Source organism: Hippoglossus hippoglossus, chromosome 13, assembly GCF_009819705.1.
Source record: "Hippoglossus hippoglossus isolate fHipHip1 chromosome 13, fHipHip1.pri, whole genome shotgun sequence".
In the NCBI taxonomy this organism is placed as follows: domain Eukaryota; kingdom Metazoa; phylum Chordata; class Actinopteri; order Pleuronectiformes; family Pleuronectidae; genus Hippoglossus; species Hippoglossus hippoglossus.
In genome coordinates, this window is record NC_047163.1 from 9,848,536 (window position 1) to 9,869,057 (window position 20,522).

General features: G+C 42.5%; 1 protein-coding gene across 1 annotated transcript; it reads right to left on the reverse strand.

Annotated features, from left to right (window-relative positions):
* Positions 1 to 2,038: 2,038 nt before the first annotated feature.
* On the reverse strand, positions 2,039 to 4,683 carry LOC117772830 (ras-related protein Rap-2b). Its single transcript, XM_034604346.1, has 2 exons — positions 3,766 to 4,683; positions 2,039 to 3,179 (listed from the first exon to the last, which is right to left on the reverse strand). Exon 1 carries the CDS (start codon positions 4,378 to 4,380, stop codon positions 3,829 to 3,831), a length of 552 nt encoding a protein of 183 aa, XP_034460237.1. The 5' UTR covers positions 4,381 to 4,683; the 3' UTR covers positions 2,039 to 3,179; positions 3,766 to 3,828.
* Positions 4,684 to 20,522: the final 15,839 nt, after the last annotated feature.

Consider the following 20,522-nt stretch of genomic DNA (forward strand, 5'->3'; position numbering starts at 1 on the left):
CAGAAGATGGGGGGTGTACATTTACAGTATCTGGGGCATAGCTGTAATAAATTCTCCCTCTCATCCACTACCACTTTAACGTTATTATGTTCAGGCAGAGTTCAACTCCAGTTCTGTTCGCGTCTAATCGGACAATCTGAGTTAAGGCTGTCTGTATTAGAGGAGGCACGTTATTAGCTATGACTTCATGTAGATGGTATAGATTTGAGCCAGCCACGGCTTGTGGTGGATGTAAAGGAGATCTGAGGGCTGCTATCAACAGTCACACAAACACAACGCACTTCTCAGAGGAACACTGAAACCCAATATTAAGCTGTAAACCTGTCACTTCTGCTTTTAGGGAGGTAGATAAATACAAAGTATGCACGTGTACTTGAATTTCTACTCACACACACACACAGAGAGAGAAACGGTAGTTAAGCAACACCAGGGCTGGGCAAAATTCAATATTATGTTTTATCATATATAACTGCTCACTTGGAACAGTATTGTTATTATTTTGCAAAAAGATATATGTATCTAAATGAATGATTTTAATTGTAAAACACAGCTCATCACAATATATATTAATCTGATTTTTGCATTAGCATTACATTTGCTTTATTGTTATGTTTATTAATATCACAATATTGATTTCAACTATTTTGCCCAGCTGACATGCACACCTGTTTGATCGCACCTGTTGGATGTAACATTCACCCTGCATTGCCCCCTTCACACAACCATGTACCCTGGCCTCCCCATGCCCCACAGTCACATGCTGCACGCAAAGCCAAAGAATACATACGACACCGATGCTTACACTGGCAAACGGGCTCAGATACCGGGGCCAACACAGTCCGACGTAAGATTTCGACCCTGCACTGGACAGTGACAGGAAGACACACAGAGCCCAGACTCGGTAACACAACACACAAACGGTGCAGCTTGAAGACCAGCACACACCTACTCTAAAAAATTTAACTGGGCTCTTATGTGAAGCTTGTCTTGTGTTTGTTTACTCCCTTCTCCCCCCTGAAGCCATTCCGTGGTCGTCCAGCCAGCCGGGGGCAAGGTAATCCCCCTAGGTAAACACAGGCAGAAGCAGGGGCCTGCTCAGTCATACCAGCCTCTCCACATCACACTGCTACACCCACGTACACACTCACTGCACCCAGGCTGAAGCCCGGGGCTGAAACATTGCTACACCCACACAGTTAAAAAGAGATGTTTCTCCGGAGCAGCACTACATGGCCTTGTCTATTAATGCATGTGAGGACGAGTAAGTGAAGGCGCTTTCATCGCGATCCCATTTGCGCTGATGGATACCGTTAAGGTTCATCAAAAGGAGATGACAAATCTCATCAGGTAGGATACAATTATCTTAACACGGATTCCTGCTGTTGCATAGAGCCCGAAGATAGCCATGCTTATAGTATCAGTGTCACATTGACTGACAGTTCCTTATCTTTTTTTTTTTTTTTCAAACTAGATATAACCATAAATACACTTTGGTCTGTTTTATTTTGAGTTTGTGATTTTGCACATACACAGCAGCGGTCTCAGCGCTAACCAGATGGAAAGTTTTGTGTTTGAGAAAATAAACTATGACCAGGCAGCAGTAGAAAATATGATTGTTTTGGGGAACTGGCAAAATTGCTTTCATGATTTATGCAATAAAGCTTCCCTGAGGGTGCCCAAGGTAAAGCTCAACACACGCATTGCATTTCCCTATTGTACTCATATTTCCCACTGACCTGCGGGCTACTACACATCCTCAACAGCTCGTGTATAATTTTAGGGGTAAGACTGGTTGCAGCAAATTCCGCACGCAAAAAAACATTAGCTTTTTTAACTACTGCATTGTTTTGGGGCATTTAAAGTAATCCCGCTATTTTTGTGTATCCAAACATACAAAGCTGGTGTTTTAACAAATGACACACTCCTGTCCAAATTGCCCACGACAACATTGTGTAGGCTCAGCAAACTGGCAATTAACCATTGTGATAAAAAGCTGAAAACAAGTGGATGTTGACAAAAGAGAGAAAAGACAGCCTGGTTTCTTTTTAAAAAAATGCAATTTGTATTAAAAGTCTTGTTTTCAAAACAGACCGCCCACTGTTAAAAGGCTGGTCTGAAATTAAACTTACAATCAGGTTAGATTTGTCAACGGTACATCATCACATTTCCTGTTAAAAACAACAAAATAAAGAGAACAAACAGATTTCCTTTGATTGAAGTGGTCTGGCAGCGTCTGATGTTGTCACCACCTCTAGGGGGTTCCAGTACCTGTTCGTTTCAAGATATAGGTTTGGCCAGACCAAGCAGACATTGCAAAATGAACACCGTAGACTTCAAAAAGGCAAAACGTAAAACATACAGAAAACCGCCATTCCATTAACAAAAAGCCTATTGTGTTTTTTTTTTTCAGCCTCCACCCTTACGAGATTATCCAGAACAGTTCACTAGTTTGTGGGTTGCCACGTTGAACAGTTCTTTTGGTGATACATGTAGGTTGGCACTAAATCTGAACAGCTGATTTGTTTTGGAAAGGCACTTGACACGAGGGCGAGCGGGTCGCCATCCCTGTGTCACTTCAGTTAAAAAGGTCCTCTCGCAGACTTGAAGAGGAGAGGAAGGGAAAAAAAAGAAGAAAAGTGGCACGCATCACGTTTACTCCACCAGCAGATAAATTCGTCCATTTCTTTTGACGTTGGAGAAAAATAGGATTTTAAGCATTGTGGAGCGTTGCTCCAAAGTGGGTTAGGCAGAGACGTCACCTTAATCTTTAGCATCCCCCGGACTGTGCAGTCTTTTTAACAAAATATACTCTCTCTCTCTTTCTCTCTGTGTCTTCGTCTTATACAGAAATATCCATTTATGAGTCTCTAAGTGTTGCCCTCCATTTCTTTTCCATTGGGGTTTAGTTCCAGTCGGGAGTACAGTTGGGAGCTGGTGAGGGAGGAGGGTGTCACTGCTGAAACTCTGGGTCTGACACTGTGTTGACATCGACGGTGGACACTGATCGTGCAGCAAAAGATACTCCAACCCAGCAGAATTCCTGAAGAGTGGACCCCTCCCTCCGTCTCAGTTGCTCCCCCTCCCTCCTCGTCCCCCTGCAGCATTCCTGCCTTCATTTTCCTCCAAGGCCGGGGTGAGACACGAAGAAGAGCTCAACAGTACACACTTGCTGCAACACACTGCCACAAAGAAGAGAGAGGGAGAGAGAAACACAAAAATCATGAATGAGCTACAGCGACCTCTGAGTAAACATGGAGGAAAAACATTGGCTAATTCTGGGCTTGGCTCAACCTAAAAAAAAAAAATACAAAGTTGCTGATCTGTGAATGTAGGCCATACAAAGAAACACTGGAATCTCCACAACTCCTGTCATCCCCATTTCAGTGAGCAGCTGTTCGATGGTGCAAAAACTCAACCAGTAAACTTGGTAAACCCAATAAAGTCAAGTCATAGCTCGTCCATCCAGTTCTGCTAATGACACTTCCCACTAAGGTCTGCTCTGCAAAACAATAGACTGCAAGTGTCCTGGCTTTGGGTAGTGAACAGTGAGAACTACAGCTGATCAGCCAAAAGTGACCATAGACTAAAAGACCAAAGGGGAAGCATCACCATTGACCCAGTTGAGCATACATCCGGTGTGGTGCTGTGGACTTCTCTAGACTTAATATGGACATGTGCTAATAAAGGATTTCAATAATAACAAGTGTTTATGTGCTGTCACCTAGTAAATCTATCGCCGTGCACGTGCGGGGTGTCTCCACTTACCATTGCAAACTGAAAACCGAGCAAAGAATAAAACTAAAAGCCGTCCTCGTTGTTTTTTTTCCCTTAAAGAATGACACAAGACGAGCAGCACTGGTCGTCGCCATTCGGTGTGGAGGCATAGTTCATCTGTCGGACAATCTCCGCGAACAGTTCGTCCACGGAGCTTTTGTTTTTGGCTGAAGTTTCTATGAACGGGCAGTTCCATTCGTCCGCCAGCGCCTTCCCCTCGCCGGACGACACCTCCCTCTCCCCCTCCAGGTCCACTTTGTTCCCCACCAGGATCATCGGCACCCGCTCGTACCGCTTCACCCGGATGATCTGGTCCCTCATCGGCTTGATGTCCTGGAAGCTCTGCTGGTTCACCAGGCTGTAGACCAGGATGAAGCCCTGGCCGTTCTTGATGTACAGGTCCCGCATGGAGGCGAACTGCTCGGTCCCCGCCGTGTCCAGGATCTCCAGCACGGACGGGGACGAGTCCACCTCGATCTCCTTCCTGTAGAAGTCCTCTATCGTGGGGTCGTACTTCTCGATGAAGGACCCCGTCACGAACTGGACGGTCAGCGCGGATTTGCCGACCCCACCGGATCCGAGCACCACTACTTTGTACTCTCTCATGGTTCCCCCCCCGACCCCAGAGAGCCGCCGACACTCCTGCTTCCTCTCCGCTAGCCGCCCTGCTGGCTTCTCCGCCCGCTCACCGTCGCGTCTCCGCCGGCAGTTTTCTCCGGGCTCCCGGTCGGTGGGTGCGGGGCGTGGCCGTCAACTATTGCCGCTCGGTGGGTAGATACGGTCTCGGACCCGCGCTCAGCATCTGTATTGTGACATGTTGGGCTCCGGACGTCGGACCCAGCCGGTTCTTCAACAAGCTTCCCCCGTTTTCGTTCAAGTAGCCACCGAGAGCCCGTTGCTCTCTTTGACGGAGTCAAGCCGGGCGGAGCCAAGACGCACCTTTTCCTGTGTGCGCTTTCAAAATAAAACTTAAATAGCGTCATATACTATGAACAGTAAACCCAACTGCGTTTTTTACACGTTTTGAATCAAACACTTAGAAAATTATTCCTTTAATTGCTGAAATTCTGTATAAATCTAACATTAATGATACTTTTTAATGTAGCATATGTTTTATTTTGAAAGCAAGCTATTCATATCCTGTGTAGTTCCTGGTAACTACGGACAACTTGACGCTGAGCTCTTCCTGCCCACAGCACGCAGTCTACGTCCCACGTCACGGACTCGGTCTCCGGAGTTAAAGGTGCAGTGCGGCTGTTATCGCACAGTCAGCTCCTCAGCTGCCCTCAGAACCCACGCAGACCCGCCACACCTTAGTTTCGACATCGATGATCCTCGGGCTTACTACTGCTTGACTCACTCTCACACACAACTTACTGGAAAGGCCTCAGTCTACTGGAAAGGCCTCAGTCTACTGCGGCCTGTGCCGTCATCTCATTGCCCAACTCCCCTCAATGCAACCTGGGTCTTCCTTCAAGTCCCGTACACTTTTATCGGCTTCCTCACATAAGTTTCCAGTGTTTCTAAAGGATTTTAAACAAGTCGAGGTGAATTCAAAGTGATAAACTTGTGGATTTCCACTGCTGGGATTCGAAAAACGATGAGTAATCCTCTGTAATTATGATGACACAGCACTTTTCAAAACAAAGTTGCATAGTGCGTCACAGATAAAAGAAACACAAGTGGAAATGAGAAAAACAAGTATAAAAGAATGAATCAAAGAATAAAAACACCATAATCTAAGCTTGACCATCCATTAGAGCAATAAAAACTAGAATTAGGTCAAATCTTGGAATGCAAAACAATAAGTTTTGAGCTTTAATTCAAAGGAAGCTACAGACTTTAGCGTAACGTATTTCCTCCAGCATTGTGTTCCACAGCCTCGATTTGGACGATTTGGCCAGAACGTCACACAACACACTTGCTGTTTGTAGGAAACGATTTCACAGTGGCGATTCCAGAGACTTTCAAAATATCACAGAAAGTCGTGATACCTACTTCTTCTTCTTCAGTTTTTTTTTTATGCCGGTTGGCTAACAACCTTTAGGTGCATTACCACGTTACCCTTCTGAACTGGAGGGTGGAACCCTTGTGTGATTAAAAGTGACTTCAGAAGAAAAACGTCATGCGTCTGTTTTGCAGCGAGAAAAACAAAACCTATCGATGAAATCATGGTGTTTTTTAGTCACAGCTGTACAAGTACGCAACATCCGGTGGGTGACGCTTCCCGTCAGCTCGCTCTCACGCTCACTCTCTCTTGCTTTTGCGGGTTTCTGTCGGAGCTCAGGGATCTGGGAGGCTCCGACTTAATCGTAAAACCCCAACACTTGTTTTATATTTATTTGGCCATATAATCGACACGGAATGACCTCCAGTCCGAAACGCTCCTGCCATTCTTGGAAGGGGCAAATTGGGTCTAAAATCGCCCCAATTATCCTCTAGTGTGCAGCAGCCTTTAGTCTTCAGCCAAGAATCTGGAACAGTTAAATGGTCAGAGGATCTCAAAGTGCGAGCAGGGTTGTATGGGGATAAAAGATCTGTGATTTAATGAGGAGTCAATTCTAAAACGTACTGGAAGCCAGTGTAAAGAGGCTGAAAGAGGGGTGATATGTTCCAACTTGTTCACTCTGGTTAAAAACCTGGCAGCTTCTGTGCCGTCTGAAGCCGCTCTACAGATTTTCTATTGAGGCAAGTCAAAAGGCTGTCGCAGTAATCCAGACGTGATGAAATAAAAGTATGAAATATAGTTTATAATAAATAGTAATAATAAACATAATCAATAATGACACTTATAACTTAAATTATAAAGCAGGTACAAAGCGTTTCACAAAAAGGACAAATAACAGGAATACAAGACATGAACAACAAGAAGCGAATGTCATTTAAAATCAAATAAGACAAAAAATTATATAATTCAAAATCGAAAATCAAACATCGTTTAAAAGTAATGTCAAAACAAAAGGATAAAATAAACATAAGTAACAGCATCAAACAATCAAGAAAAAGCCATTCAGTAAAAGTATGTTTTGAGAGAAACAATATGACACAATATTACACAACAAAGAGGAAGTGACTCACTTCACTGTTCCTGTGAAGCCTGACCCCACATGTGACACATTATTCACCTTTTGTCTAAACGCTCCGAGTGCTTATTTTATTTTTACGATGCAACTCAGTATCAGATAAATCTTCATTTCCTTTTTCGCTGACTTGTGCCACTGAGCCACGTTCCACCGATACCTGAACCACACTCACCAGGAAGGAAAGCTGTTTGTTTTCTCAGCTGTTTCTCAGACTTACTCAGAATCTGGAAGTTAACCATGACTCATGACTTCGTCGAAATCTTTAACCCGTGTGGTAACAGCATGTGATAAGCCTGTAATAAAATTGATTACTGAAGTCATCACATTTCTTTGTTTGTGTGGGTGTGCATGGGTTCATCATTTTTGTCCTATTGTGAGCTGTGAAATAACCACTGTTTCCAATCAATGCCCATGAGCAGAGCGCGGTGATGACTAAACCACGGTCGTGACCTCGTCACCTCGAGGGACGGCTGGGGAAACTCTGCCAGATCAATACGGTTTTAATTCATCTACAAATCACCACCAGCGATTCAGCTGATAGACTCATGCAGTGCAATGAATGAAAAAGCAGATTTGTGAGTCAGTATCACTTTTGATGGTTGAAGATGAAAGAAGATGCAATAGTGATGATCCACAAAGACAAGATGTTCATACACCGACACAGAGATGGAGGCACATGCAGATGCAAAACACTGTCAAAGGACCACCACCTTGTGAGAACTATTCATTATAGAGCCAGAAGGGCCCTCAGTACAGAGCAAACCTCCACCGAGGCCCAACAGTCCCCTTATGAGACAATATGATTCCCTGGGAAATCAGTAAAAATGTCCAAAAACATCATTGTTAAAGAAAAGAAGAAAAAACAATCCTGTTTGTGGCCCTTTTTCCGGATCCGCTCCAACATTCAATGGGCTCTTTCTTGGCCCATGTCCCATCGTTTCACCGTGTTTAGTGAAAATCTGTTCAGTAGTTTTTGCACAATCCTGCTGACAAACAAACACATTCAACACACTTATTGATAACAGTTCTCTCAACATGCCCGATTTTTATCATCAAGATCCATGGATTTTTACCCGGGAAATCAGTGAAAATGTAAAAAACGAACAAAAAAAACCACCCTATCTTGAAATGTTAAAGAGAAATATAAACCATTCCTGGATCCGCCTCAGAATGTAATTAAACAAATAAACAGACAGGGATGAAATCATAACCTCCTTGGCGGAGGTAATAAAGCAATAGATACAACATCATAGTAAACACATTACTTCAAAGTAACACTAACTTTCTTTTTAAAAGGTACAAAGGTACAAAGCATTTGAGCTCTAGTTTCAGAATAAATTCAGTTATTGATATTGGGTTAGAGTTAGTTCATACTCATATTACTTTGTGGCCTAGGGCAGATATTAGATATCATGGCAGTATTATCCCTCTTGCTCCAGAGTGGCTTTATCCTGCATTAATCTACCTTCAATATATCCATCAACTTCATCACTTTTATCCCATATTTTGCTGTAAATGTAAAAACATGATTGTGTTTTGTTGGGTTAAAGGTATCTGAAAAACAAACCAACCCGCAACACACACACACACACACACACACACACACACACACACACACACACACACACACACACACACACACACACACACACACCTTTGAAATCTAAATTCCAGCCCTGGGTGACATTCAGTGAAATATGTGGATTGGCTCATCATGTGGTTTTTCTTTTCCAGAGCCCTGAAGTCAGCCCCTCCTAACATCCCATTAACAAACAACAAGCTGCAGCCCTATACAAAGACAATCAGCCTCCCCATGGGGGGGTGAGGGGTAACATGACCTAAAAGCCTTGTGATGTGGATTGTCACATCTGTGAGAGCGATCACCTCTGATGTAAGGACAAGGCTGTGCTGTCACGGCAGATTTTATTTTCACACACGGTTGATAATTAGATAGAAATGGTCATCTAATCAGCCGATGGTTCAAATTCAAAGATAACTTTCGGACTGTTAACCTTTTCAAATGTTCCTTTGGAAAATGCAAACTGGAATGTGTAATGCAGACAGCTGAAGTCTCATGTCATGTTTGCCCAGAATCAGAACAAAGGATTTTGGTCTCTCTACGTATTAGGCAGTATGGAGAGGAAGAATGATCACAGCAACACAGAAAGCTTTGTGGATGAAATCTCTCAATGGACATGTGCGTAAGTCTTTTAGAATTTTAAAGTATTTTAAAACATAACCCTGCAAATGTCTGAGATAATTGTTCCCGACATTTCCCAGAACTTTTCCTGCCAGTCCACCAGTAAAATGTTTGAATATGTAGCAAACAGTGAACCTTCACCTGCAAATAGAGAGGAACATCCGCATTCATTGGGATGTGTGTTTCTGGCCAATAAGCTAATAAAAGTCCAATCAGCAGTTTCCTTTTAGCTCAGTGTTTGGTCTCCCAACGTATGAGGGGAACTATCTGGCTATTTAGTTTCTAAATGATGAGCTATGTTTATCATTTAGAAACTAACTTTGATCTACTGGGTTAAGGTTATCTGATTACTGACAACTACACACACACACACACACACACACACACACACACACACACACACACACACACACACACACACACACACACACAGAGTCATTTGACCCACTGTTGATGTAAAATATTGATTCTAGCAGACGAGAGCGTTCAATTCTAATCAGTCATTTCAAATGAAAAGAAAAAAAATGATCTATTCTGCTTTGTTTGCTTTGACTTAAACTTTCTTAATCCTCAGATCTCAGCCCTCCTTGTCACGGCTCCTTATAACCTCCACCAAGGGGCCTCGGCTCATTGCACTTCACCTTATTCCACTCTCATCTCATATCGTCCCCAGCACGCTCTAATTGAAATCGCTTGAAATAGCCCGAGGACTGTCCCTGTGTGATCCATTCAGTAACCGCTGAAGATCTGCAACAACACCATCGGATGTACAGCGACGGGTCCCAAATCCTCACTCCCGCTCCGGTGAGAGTGACAGTAGACTAATTAAAACGTCTGAGTGACTTGAGCTAATTAATGAGGGGGAATGAGGCCTCTCCGATGTATTTTCTCCCACTGGGACTCTGAGGCCTTTCACACAACAAGTATCAGGCAGATATTTCAAAGAGGAGAGTCTCGTGGCAAAATGTTATATGTTGTGTTTATAGCCTCCTGACTTTGAGTTAATTGCTCTGTTTTCATAGGTTTTATTTTAACTCGTCCTCTGTGGCCATGTGAGTGTTTTGATTGATGAATTATTCAGATAGGGGGGCGGGGATGCCCATTCATATTTTCAGAAGCATCAGAGGACAGTGTGGATCAAATAGTTTCCATGGCCTTACTTTGATTATGATATACAACTGCGGAGCCACACTTGTGGCAGCTATGTGTTTATTATCAAGTGTTAATCATTACACATAATAACACATATATATAGGCTGTGGACAGTAATAACATCTGGATCCCCTCCTGGTTTATCTCTAACTGATAACCTATCACAGTGTGTCAGTGTCACCTGAGGTGTTCGACATGTTGTTTTGTGTCCGTGGTTGTGTGATATGTTTTTTAAAGGTTAATTCTTGACCATTTAAATGCCACTTTTGCAGACATTTTTAACAGCTTGATAGTTAACAAATGTATTTTAAATGTTACAGAAATCCGATACAGTAAATGACACATTAATTTGGTTGGGTATATAGCTCCTAAAATATATTATTTCATTAAAAAAAATTTACAAATGGAGTCTGAGCAAATTTGCATTATTTTCACGTTATTTTGTGCACACAGTTCAAAAAAGTTGAGTATTGGACTGAGATGAGTGTCCTGAACCAACACAATAACTAAGTATTATCACTTTATCTTTAGATCCAAAAGGAGACAGAAAAATATCAGAGGGGAGTTGGAGAATAGATCAGCGGGTCCCGAACTGGGGTCCAAATGGAATCAGAATCATATTCACAGATGTTTCATCATACAAGGAATTTGCTTTAAGTAGAACAACAGGAAGAAGAAAGAGATCTGCCTCTCCTTTATGCAATGAGGCATTTTGTCCAGTAGAGGGCAGCAGACTTGCATCTAATCGTGAGTTGAGATGTTTTTCTCAGCTCAGGTGAGACTTGACACTGAGGCTGTGAAATGTGCAGCGTGTCTGTCATTTTACACATAAAGGAGAAATGCACGGAAGCTCACACATGAATTAACCACTAATAGGATTTGTGATTGTGTTTTGATTTATATCAGAACGTGCTTTAGTGATACATTTGTATTATAGCGAGCTGCACAACTCTGAATGTGACACAAATGCAACGCACAAAATTAGCAAGAGGAGGATTTGTCTGCTGAGATGACATCGCAGAGGAAAGACAAAACGCCATTGTGTGCACCAACAAAGCTGGAACAGTGTGGAGAGAAACTGATGGAGTCATTGACAGTGACATGCAACTTTTCAACTGAACTAATTAGAAAATGAATTTAAAAAAGAGAGAACAAGAGCACACATGATGTGTACGACAAGACGGAGCGCAGAAAACAGAAGGACACAGCAAATAGAAAGAATCAGGGTGACGGAGAGGGAGAATAGACACTGGGCCTTTCATCCAGCCCACAATGCCAGCCTTTCATGTGTGGAATTTGGCCGTCATTAATAATACATACAGTTCCATCCAGTTCAATACAGTTGGCTGCTGGGGGGGTCAAAGTTGAGGGGTTGAGAGTCACAGCGGCCATCATCATCACAGAGTCTGACATTCTCACTTCCTCACTGAAGCTGACAGCGGGGAGGAAGTTCGCCGTAATGAGAGGAGAGGGGGCTGAAAGCCAGTGCGTTCTTTTCACGATTTGGTGCTCCAAGGTCGCGTCTGGAGGCCGCAGCAGTTTTTTCGCGAAGACCTCGGGCAGATGTGAACGCTATTGTCATGAGCAGATGACATTCTGAGGATGCGTTAACGTGCAGGGTTCGGCGCTGAGGCCAGAGGGAGGAAAAGAGAAAACAATGGAGTCCCAGCAGCAACGTAATTACTGATAACATAGAGGGAACAATTCATTCATTCAAAAAAAGCACTCCTCTACCACACACACACGCACACACACACACACACACACACACACACACACACACACACACACACACACACACACACACACACACACACACACACACACACACACACACACACACACACACACACACACACACACACAATGAATAGGGATTGGAATTAGAAAGGCTCAAGGTCCACTTTCATTCAAGACTTCAAATAGACACAATTAAAGGTACAATAGTTAGTTTCGGCTGATAAGGCTTTCCCACTCAAAATGATAAGAAAAGACCTAGTTTGAAAACGCAGTGAAGCAGCGTGGGATCATGGGAGTTGTCTTCACTACTATTGCCAACGAAAATCTACCCGATGTGACTCAAGTGGCAGATCCTGTTCACGGATGAGGTAATGAAAGTTTTATTCACGTTGTGCAGCAAATGGTCCTTGCCCGGAAAAAAAGCACAAGACGTAATAAAAACACGAACACAATCAAAAGGAAAAATCACATGACCCCGAATACAATTTGGGTTTGATCATTGTTGGAATCATATTGCATAATATAAGTACACAAGTCAACGAAATATATAACATAGATCTAGTTGTTTTTAGACATTTTAATAAAGAATTGTTACTTTATATCTTTAAATCATCTCACCTCATATGCAGTAATTCTAATTTCCTTGTAAGATCGGCAGCAGAGGGGGAGACAGTCAGCCTTTGTTCATGGCTAATTTAACGAAAGGTCACAAATGAACTTGTTATAAAACTGAAGTGTGAAACCATTTCTTGCTCTGACACAGTGACCCCCTGTAGTCATGCCATTGCTCTCAGGTTGCTAGGCAACCAGCTGTTTCCTCATGTTTTCAGCACTCTTGCTAATCTAATCTAAATGAGAGTCATTTCAATAATTTCATCTGTAATTAACTTTGTATTTTATGGCCACAAGTAAACCAAGGTAAAGGTAAACCACCCAAGCACTATTTTAAAGCTTCTTCAGTATCTTTTAATCATACCTTATAGTGTTCAGCAGCACATAGACTCTGCTCAGTTGTCATGGAAATGGATCTCTTGACACGAGAGGTGAAAAACTGTTAAGATTTTACCAACTGCACTTTTCGGACTTCTCATCCAAGTAAAATCTTCCCTAAATCAGTTGGAGCTTGTAAATCAAGTTTTAAAAATACTTTCAAAAAACCACATTAACAATCATGAAGGAAAGCAACTGATGTACTGTTGTGTTTCATTTTACCTTTGAAAATGTTTTATTAAGATTTATTTTGCACACATTATATGTTACATGTGGTACATTCACCTATAAATGTTGTGTTGTTTGTGTGTTGACCCAAGGAGGAGTAGGTGCTACTTCAGTGGGAGCTAACAGGGATCAGAATAAAGAATAAAGTCTGGGTGTAGGAGTATGGGGAGAGGATAACTGTCGCCATCAGAGCATGTGAGGATTTGAGTGTTTAGAACTGCAGGTGTAGCGTCAGGTGTGGTATGAACTCTCCTTTGCTGCTGACATATCACATGTTGACTTATATAATCATTTCTATTGGAGGATTTATTGCTGTGCAGGTGTTTCACTGACCTAAATGTTTCAGATGTCGTACACCCGAACCAGTATGCAAGGGTCAAAGGTCGATGACACATTAAAACCAACTGCCTTTTCTGGATTTATCATTGATCAGGTTGTTTGCATAGTTTTGCAATCGTTTCACAGAAACAGCTAAATGGAATCCAGCCATCATCAATCATCCATTACTTAAATCTTCTTACTGTGGCCTGTAAAGATGTTTTCTATAAAGAAATGGAAAGAGTAACATGTCAATTATCAATTTGGAGAAACGCGATGAGAGGTTAATCACATGGTAAATATATGTGATTTTTCATATTATCTCAGTTCTCAGGACCACAATTTAAACCTGAATTTCCAAATGAATCCCCTTTTGCACAGCATTTTATGAAAAAAAAAAAAAAGAGAAGAAAATAAACATTCTCCAGTGGTCAGAAACGCAGGCGAGCTATGGAAGACAGGCCAAAATTCACTCTTTAAAGTGCAGCCTCTGTGACTCCGAGCGCAGCCATCCAGCCCTGTGCCCCCCCCCCCCCCCCCCCCGCTGGATCAATATCCATTGTTGGGTTCATGTAGCGTGAGATCGGCGTGCTGGAAGCTTCAGGTACCCATCAGGCCTCCTCTACCCGGACAAAAGTGCTCATTCACGGCCAAGATCAGCTCAGCCAGCCATGCTGATGGCCACTCAATCATGACCACAGTCACTTGGCTAAGTTTAGCAGGGAATCCAGGACAAGTGGATCAGTTTACAGGCGTGCTCAGACACACACACACACACACGCACACACACACACACACGCACGCACGCACGCACGCACGCGCGCGCGCGCGCGCACGCACGCACGCACGCACACACACACACACACACACACACACACACACACACACACACACACACACAGGGGTTTACCCAGAGGGCAATCACAAAGAGAGAAAACAAAAGTGGGTAAAAACAGTTCAAGCATCATCCGGTGACGGTTGTCTGACAGTTTTCTACCTCAACGGTTACACTTCTGTTGTGAGAGTATAATGGTGACATCAGCAGCAGTTCACTCACAATCATTTTCCTCTTTAATGATCCTCAGCTCTTTTTAAAAGCGCATCACTTCCACTTTATTTCCACTACATCCCCATTTCTCTTCCCTCTGTGAGACAGTCCGGTGAGACGCGACCTCATCCAGAGGGACACACTGCACACCTGCGCCAGGTCAGTGTGTGTGCATGCGTGTGCGCCTGAGTGTGTGTCTGCACGTGTGTTGCCATTTTTCACTGCGCGCCTCACAAACACAAACACACGCTGAAGTGCGAGGATTAATAGGGTGAGGCTACCAAGCTGCACGGGATAATAGAATCTGAACAACAAGGCTGAAGGGGGAGAGAAAAGAGGAAGGGAGGAATAGGAAGGGGAGGTTGTCTGGGGGAGGATTTATGGACAGGAGGAAAAAGGTGAGAGGTCGAATCGGCGACACAATGTAAGAGTTGGATGTGAAAAATACAAATTTAATGTGGTCGGGGTGATTTTGTGTGTAGGTGTTTGTGCAGCAGCTTCAGAGGCCAAAAATGTTTTCTCAGCTGTTTTCTTGAGAATGCACTCCACTGCACTACCGTCTCTTTAGGGATAATGGAGAAGTGTGTGTGCAGTGTGTGATTGAACGTGTGTGTGGGCTTGATTTGTGAATGCTATTATGTGAATGTGTCAGTAGATTTCAAAGAAAGCATGGAAGCGGTGCGAGAAGAACTAAAGAAAATGTCATGTTGGACATAAAAAATAACGTGTCTCAATAATTAGTTTATTCATATTTTCATTAACTGGTTAACTTTCTTTCTGTACCAGGAAGGTTTAAAAGTTTTATCTAAAAGGAGACATATTAAGCTCATATTCAGGTTGATCATTTAAATTCTTATAATCACATGAAAAGGTTTACATGCTCTGATGATCAGAAACGCATCAATTTCCTCGTGCTGTCCATTGCTGCAGCTCCTCTTTGCAGCCTCTGCCTGAAACGCTTGGTTTTAGCTCCTGTCTCTCACACAGGAAGTTTTATTGTTGACAAAGCAGCTGTAACTGCGGTGGATCATTAACAGTGATGGGTCAGAACGCAGGACATGTGAAGTCATAATGTACATAAGCACAGTAACTGTATGCATGTGCAGGAATCTACCAATACACACAGACACACACACACAGACACACACACACAGACACACACACAGGAGAAGGGGGAAGCGACAAGATAATGCAGACAAAGAATTAAAAAGAACTTTGAAGGGATTTACTTTGAAGAAGCTACATGACAAATACAAAAGGCAGAGTTAAATATTAATTTGCACCATGTGGCGGCTTTAAAAGAGATCTGCTATCACTGCCTTTTCATTTTTTCATATTTGCTGCTGCTTTTAATTAGATTGTAAAACAATGTTTTTGGCCCTTAAGTCATATTTTACGACTTCATCAGTTTTGTTATTTTTTTCCAGCAGTTGATTCCTCCTTGGTGAAGCAAAGCATTTATCTAAATGTTTTAGACCCTGGAGAATTACCTTTTTCTTACCCATGGTGTAGCTACAGGCCATTGACACAAAAAGGCGAGGGTATAATCGTTTGTTGTTGTTGAATGGAATTTATAAAATCTGTCCAATGATCGATGTCAAACTGAGTTAAACTAGGCCCAAAGATATTACTCATACTCCTCACTGGAAATCAGCCATTTGTTAAATGGTGAGTCATTTTTTTTTGCCCCACAAACCCTGACAAATTATTATTTTTAGGATCACAATTTGATCATTTCAGCCCAATTACATTTGGAAAGTGTACAGGAGCCATTTGAAAGAATAATTTCATCTCAACTTATAAAACAGTGAACTCAGCCAGCGGTTCCATAAACACCATTCGAGCCAGACCAGAACGTAACACAAGGTGTGTGGAGATCTCTTAATCCCTTCCAGAAACAGAGGTCTGTGTGTGTCCACATGCAGATCGAGACCTGTCTGACACCAAACTAAGAACCACTGAAGAAGAATGTGATGAGCCTAACCCTGCGTATATATACTTTTCCGTCTTCCTTACAGTTCAGTTGTTTACGTGTTGTATATACAGATGAAACTCCTCAAAGCTTTGCCGCAAAGTTTATCCTCGCTCTCTGTAACGCACCGTGAGTATGGAGCAATGGGTGTAATCTGCTGGCACATACATTTTAGTCTTAAGAGATTTATCTTGTTCCCTGCAGCAGGGCAGTGGGCACAATGACAGGTTGCCAGCTAATAAAAGCACTGGACTCCTCAGTGGAGTGCACAGCTCATCACCCTTTACTGTAGCCTCACAACTTGCAGAGAGGCTGCAGGCGGAGCGTTTGTACTTATCTTCTTAAAACATCTTCTTTTATTAGTCACTGCTGTCTTCACTGCACAGTCTTCCTATTCCGCCCTGTGTATTCATTTCAATTGGGAATAGAAACTCTTTTAACTATGTACTTTTTGGCTTCAGAAATGACCCTTGGTTTTATATGTGCTACACTGAAGTCTGGACAGTGAGGGGCTGTATGTGAGAATGCAAATGTTGGTTGCTTTTGACATTTTCCTAGAACTTTTTCAGCCAGAACCCCAGTAAAACATCTGGAAAATGTCAAAATGAACTCATTTGAGAATGTAGCGGTACAATGTCCGTAAAATTCACAGCGGACGAGCGGGTGTTGGGGGACGTCTCTTACACAGAATGGACGAAAAAGCGAAACACATGATATAAACTGAAGAACAGAGCAGCAGGACATAGACAGACCCCTGTGCAGTTATTGATGGGATTGTCCTTCCCTATAATAAGTCTTTGTTTGTTACCTTTACTTCACAACACCTCTGCATTTCACTATTTTTACCTGTGTCCACCTCTTTTCCGCCCTCATCCTTCACCCTTAAGACGACATACTGCTCGACCTCCATGTGTCCTTTTATATTTAGCTCTTATTTTTCTTCATAGCTCTTCTGTCTTTTGTCTTTCTCCGGAAGACTCATTTTTTTTCTGGGCCCACAGCACATTCGGTATCGCCCTAGTTCTGCGCTTCTTGTTCTAATACCTCGCCTTATCTCGTCCCCTCCCTATCCTTCCTCGATCCGAGCAGCGGGCACCCTTTTATTTAACCTCGGCTCATTTCAGAGCTACACTTCCTGTCTCATAACCGTTATCAGACAGGTCAGCCCGTCTGAGAAAAGAAACTAATCCGAGAAGGCCCTCGTCGCACAGCCGCGTCGATCCGTGTCAAAACTGCATCCTGTGATATTTGATAAAGGAGAAACATCAGCTTTATCTTCCACCGCCCGCATTTACAGTGTTTATCTCATGAAATCTATAGGGATATTAAAACAACTTGAGATTTTGGACGAACCGAGCCAAACCAATTTTAAGAGCCTCAGATAATCCTCCAGGTTGAACCACCTGAAGAGATCATTGTGACCCTGTTGTGTGGAATCAAAGTGGCACGTCAGCCTGTGAGCCGATCCTTCATGTTGATCTATGGCGGCGCCGAGAAGCAGCAGAAAATCAACAAGAAGCCATGTGGGAGTGGCTGCACGGATATTGATCATAAACTTTATGACACACACACACACACACACTCTCTCTCACTCCCCTAATCCCTCTAATCCATATATAATATACCAGTCTAATAGCACTGTTACTGGCAGCAGTCCAAGCCTGGAGTATAACGTCAAACTTCCCATAGAATTCAAAATAACGACGGCCAGGTCCTGTTTGTTGTTATGGTTACAGCGTCAGTAATGTAACAGAGCAAAGTGTGTCCTTGGATTTTATTTAACTTGTCCATAAAAGTGTTAGACGGGCATTTATGTTGGACCAGACATGGACGTCTGACAACATGATGAACGTGAAGTCATTTCATGGTGTCGGAGAAGACGAGCACCAGAGGCGACACAAACGTATCGAGCCGAAGACTCATTTCAAAAAGCTTTCAAGTGTCAGAACAGCGTCACCGCAGGACACCGGTGCTTCTGATGCCACATCATTCATTCTGTGCGGCTGTAAATATAAATATATCTTTTATCTTTTATCTTTCTGTGGACGGTGGCAACAGAATGGATTATTCTGTTGTCATGGTTACAACAAATCCAAATGGACAGTCACTGTTTGATCATTGGATTCAACTTTTTTTTCAGACTCATCTTCTTCCTTCATTTTTCTTTACTTGTGTTTTTGATTTTTCATTGGCATTCATTTTGTTTTATAAATTCTATGTTGCTGCTCTGGTGTTCATTAATATTAAACCTTTTATTTTGTAAGTTTTGTTCTAAAAAGTACTATTAAAAATGATTTCTCTTTAACCCAGCAGAAGTATTCAGTCTTTACTTGAGTAAAAGTAAAGTCTTACCATACTGTTCATATATACCTGAACTAAAAAGTTAAAATGTAGTTAAATATTACTGCAAATGTTATTCTTTGTTAAAAAAGACGCAGGACATGATATTTCACATATTCCACTGTGCTCTGTTTTTCCGAGTTGACATCTGCGTCGACGTCTTTCACCTGTATGACACCTCTTTTTCATCTTGAGAAGAGAGAGCTCTTTTCTCTTAACATGTTCCTGCTGCATTCTCACATCCCTCGGACATTTTGCCATGGGGGCTGGCAGGAAAGGTTCGAGAAAATGTCCAGATCAACGGACCCGACATTTACGTTCTCACATATAAACCTTCCGAATAATTTGGGGAAAATGTCCAGAGATCAGAACATGTCTGAAAGCAGCTTTTGAAAGAAATAGCTGAATATTGCAGGTTATGTAACAATATTCACAGACAGACTATACAGCAATAATTTAAATTGGTTGAGCTTTGTGAGCGTATATACACTGAGATACTAAATCCAGTTTGGATTCCTTTTAAAATCCTCCCGCTGACAGACAGACTCTACCTGACACATGCAAGCACAAACACATACGACAAACCGATAGACTCAGATTGTGAACACTAGGGAGACAGGATTGAGACTGATTATGGATAAATAGTCTATAATAAGACGTCTTTCATTCCACCATCACGCACGGGTGGTCAAGTTCAACGGTATTAATGGATGAAGCTGTATTTTAGCACACAGTAAATCTCATCTGTGATGTGTACCTGCACAGATACACACATACTCTGGTGAGCAGCTTTGCATTCTGGGCATGCATCAACAGCCTGAATCAGTTCTGAAGTATTTTGCCTGTCGGTGATGCGTGAGCTCTCCTTACCTGACCAGCAGAGTTTGGTCCGAGTCCAGCTCCTCTCTCACAGGCTTCTAATTAATGGGGGGGAAAATCTATATTTCCTTAAATTAAAAGTCTTCACACTAATGTTCAACGTACTGTATGTCAGTACAGTCGGATATTACCATATATGTGCAATGATGCCGCATGAGCGCTCTGGTTCTGGGCTGGGTGGTAGGTTGATGCCTGATCTGAGCGAGTAAACACATGTTAATACATTATCAAGGCATTGCACTGATGCAGCGCCGCAGCCGAGAGACGGGGAACACAAATATTTCCCTCAAATGTTTACTCAACCGCTGGAGATGGAAAACACGTAACTGGTTGTGTGACTTTATCTTGAAAAACTACCATAAATGTATCTGGAGGCTCTGCTGAAAGCCTCAGCAGAGATAAAAAACAACATGCACATGCACAAGTGTAATTTATTATGATGACAGTATAATGCAATACAGGACCATTGATGTTCAGGTTAGTGCATGATAACATAATGACACATAGCATGACCCAAAATTTTATAGCAACAATTATGGAATTTATATACAGTGTATGGGAGTTTATATTCTCTCATTTGATGTCACATGGTGCCAATGGATGCAGTAGAATTTGCAACTTAACCACATCAGTGCCAACTGTTTGTATCAGGGGCTCTTCACCACTGGCATGTTGATTACGTTTAGTTTCTGTGTGGTTCGCGGTATTTTTTGGGCTCAGAACGACGTTGCCCCTGTGATGGATGTACTCGTTGCAGCCCTGACTGTAAATCTCTGGGAACAAAGCTCAGTATTTTAG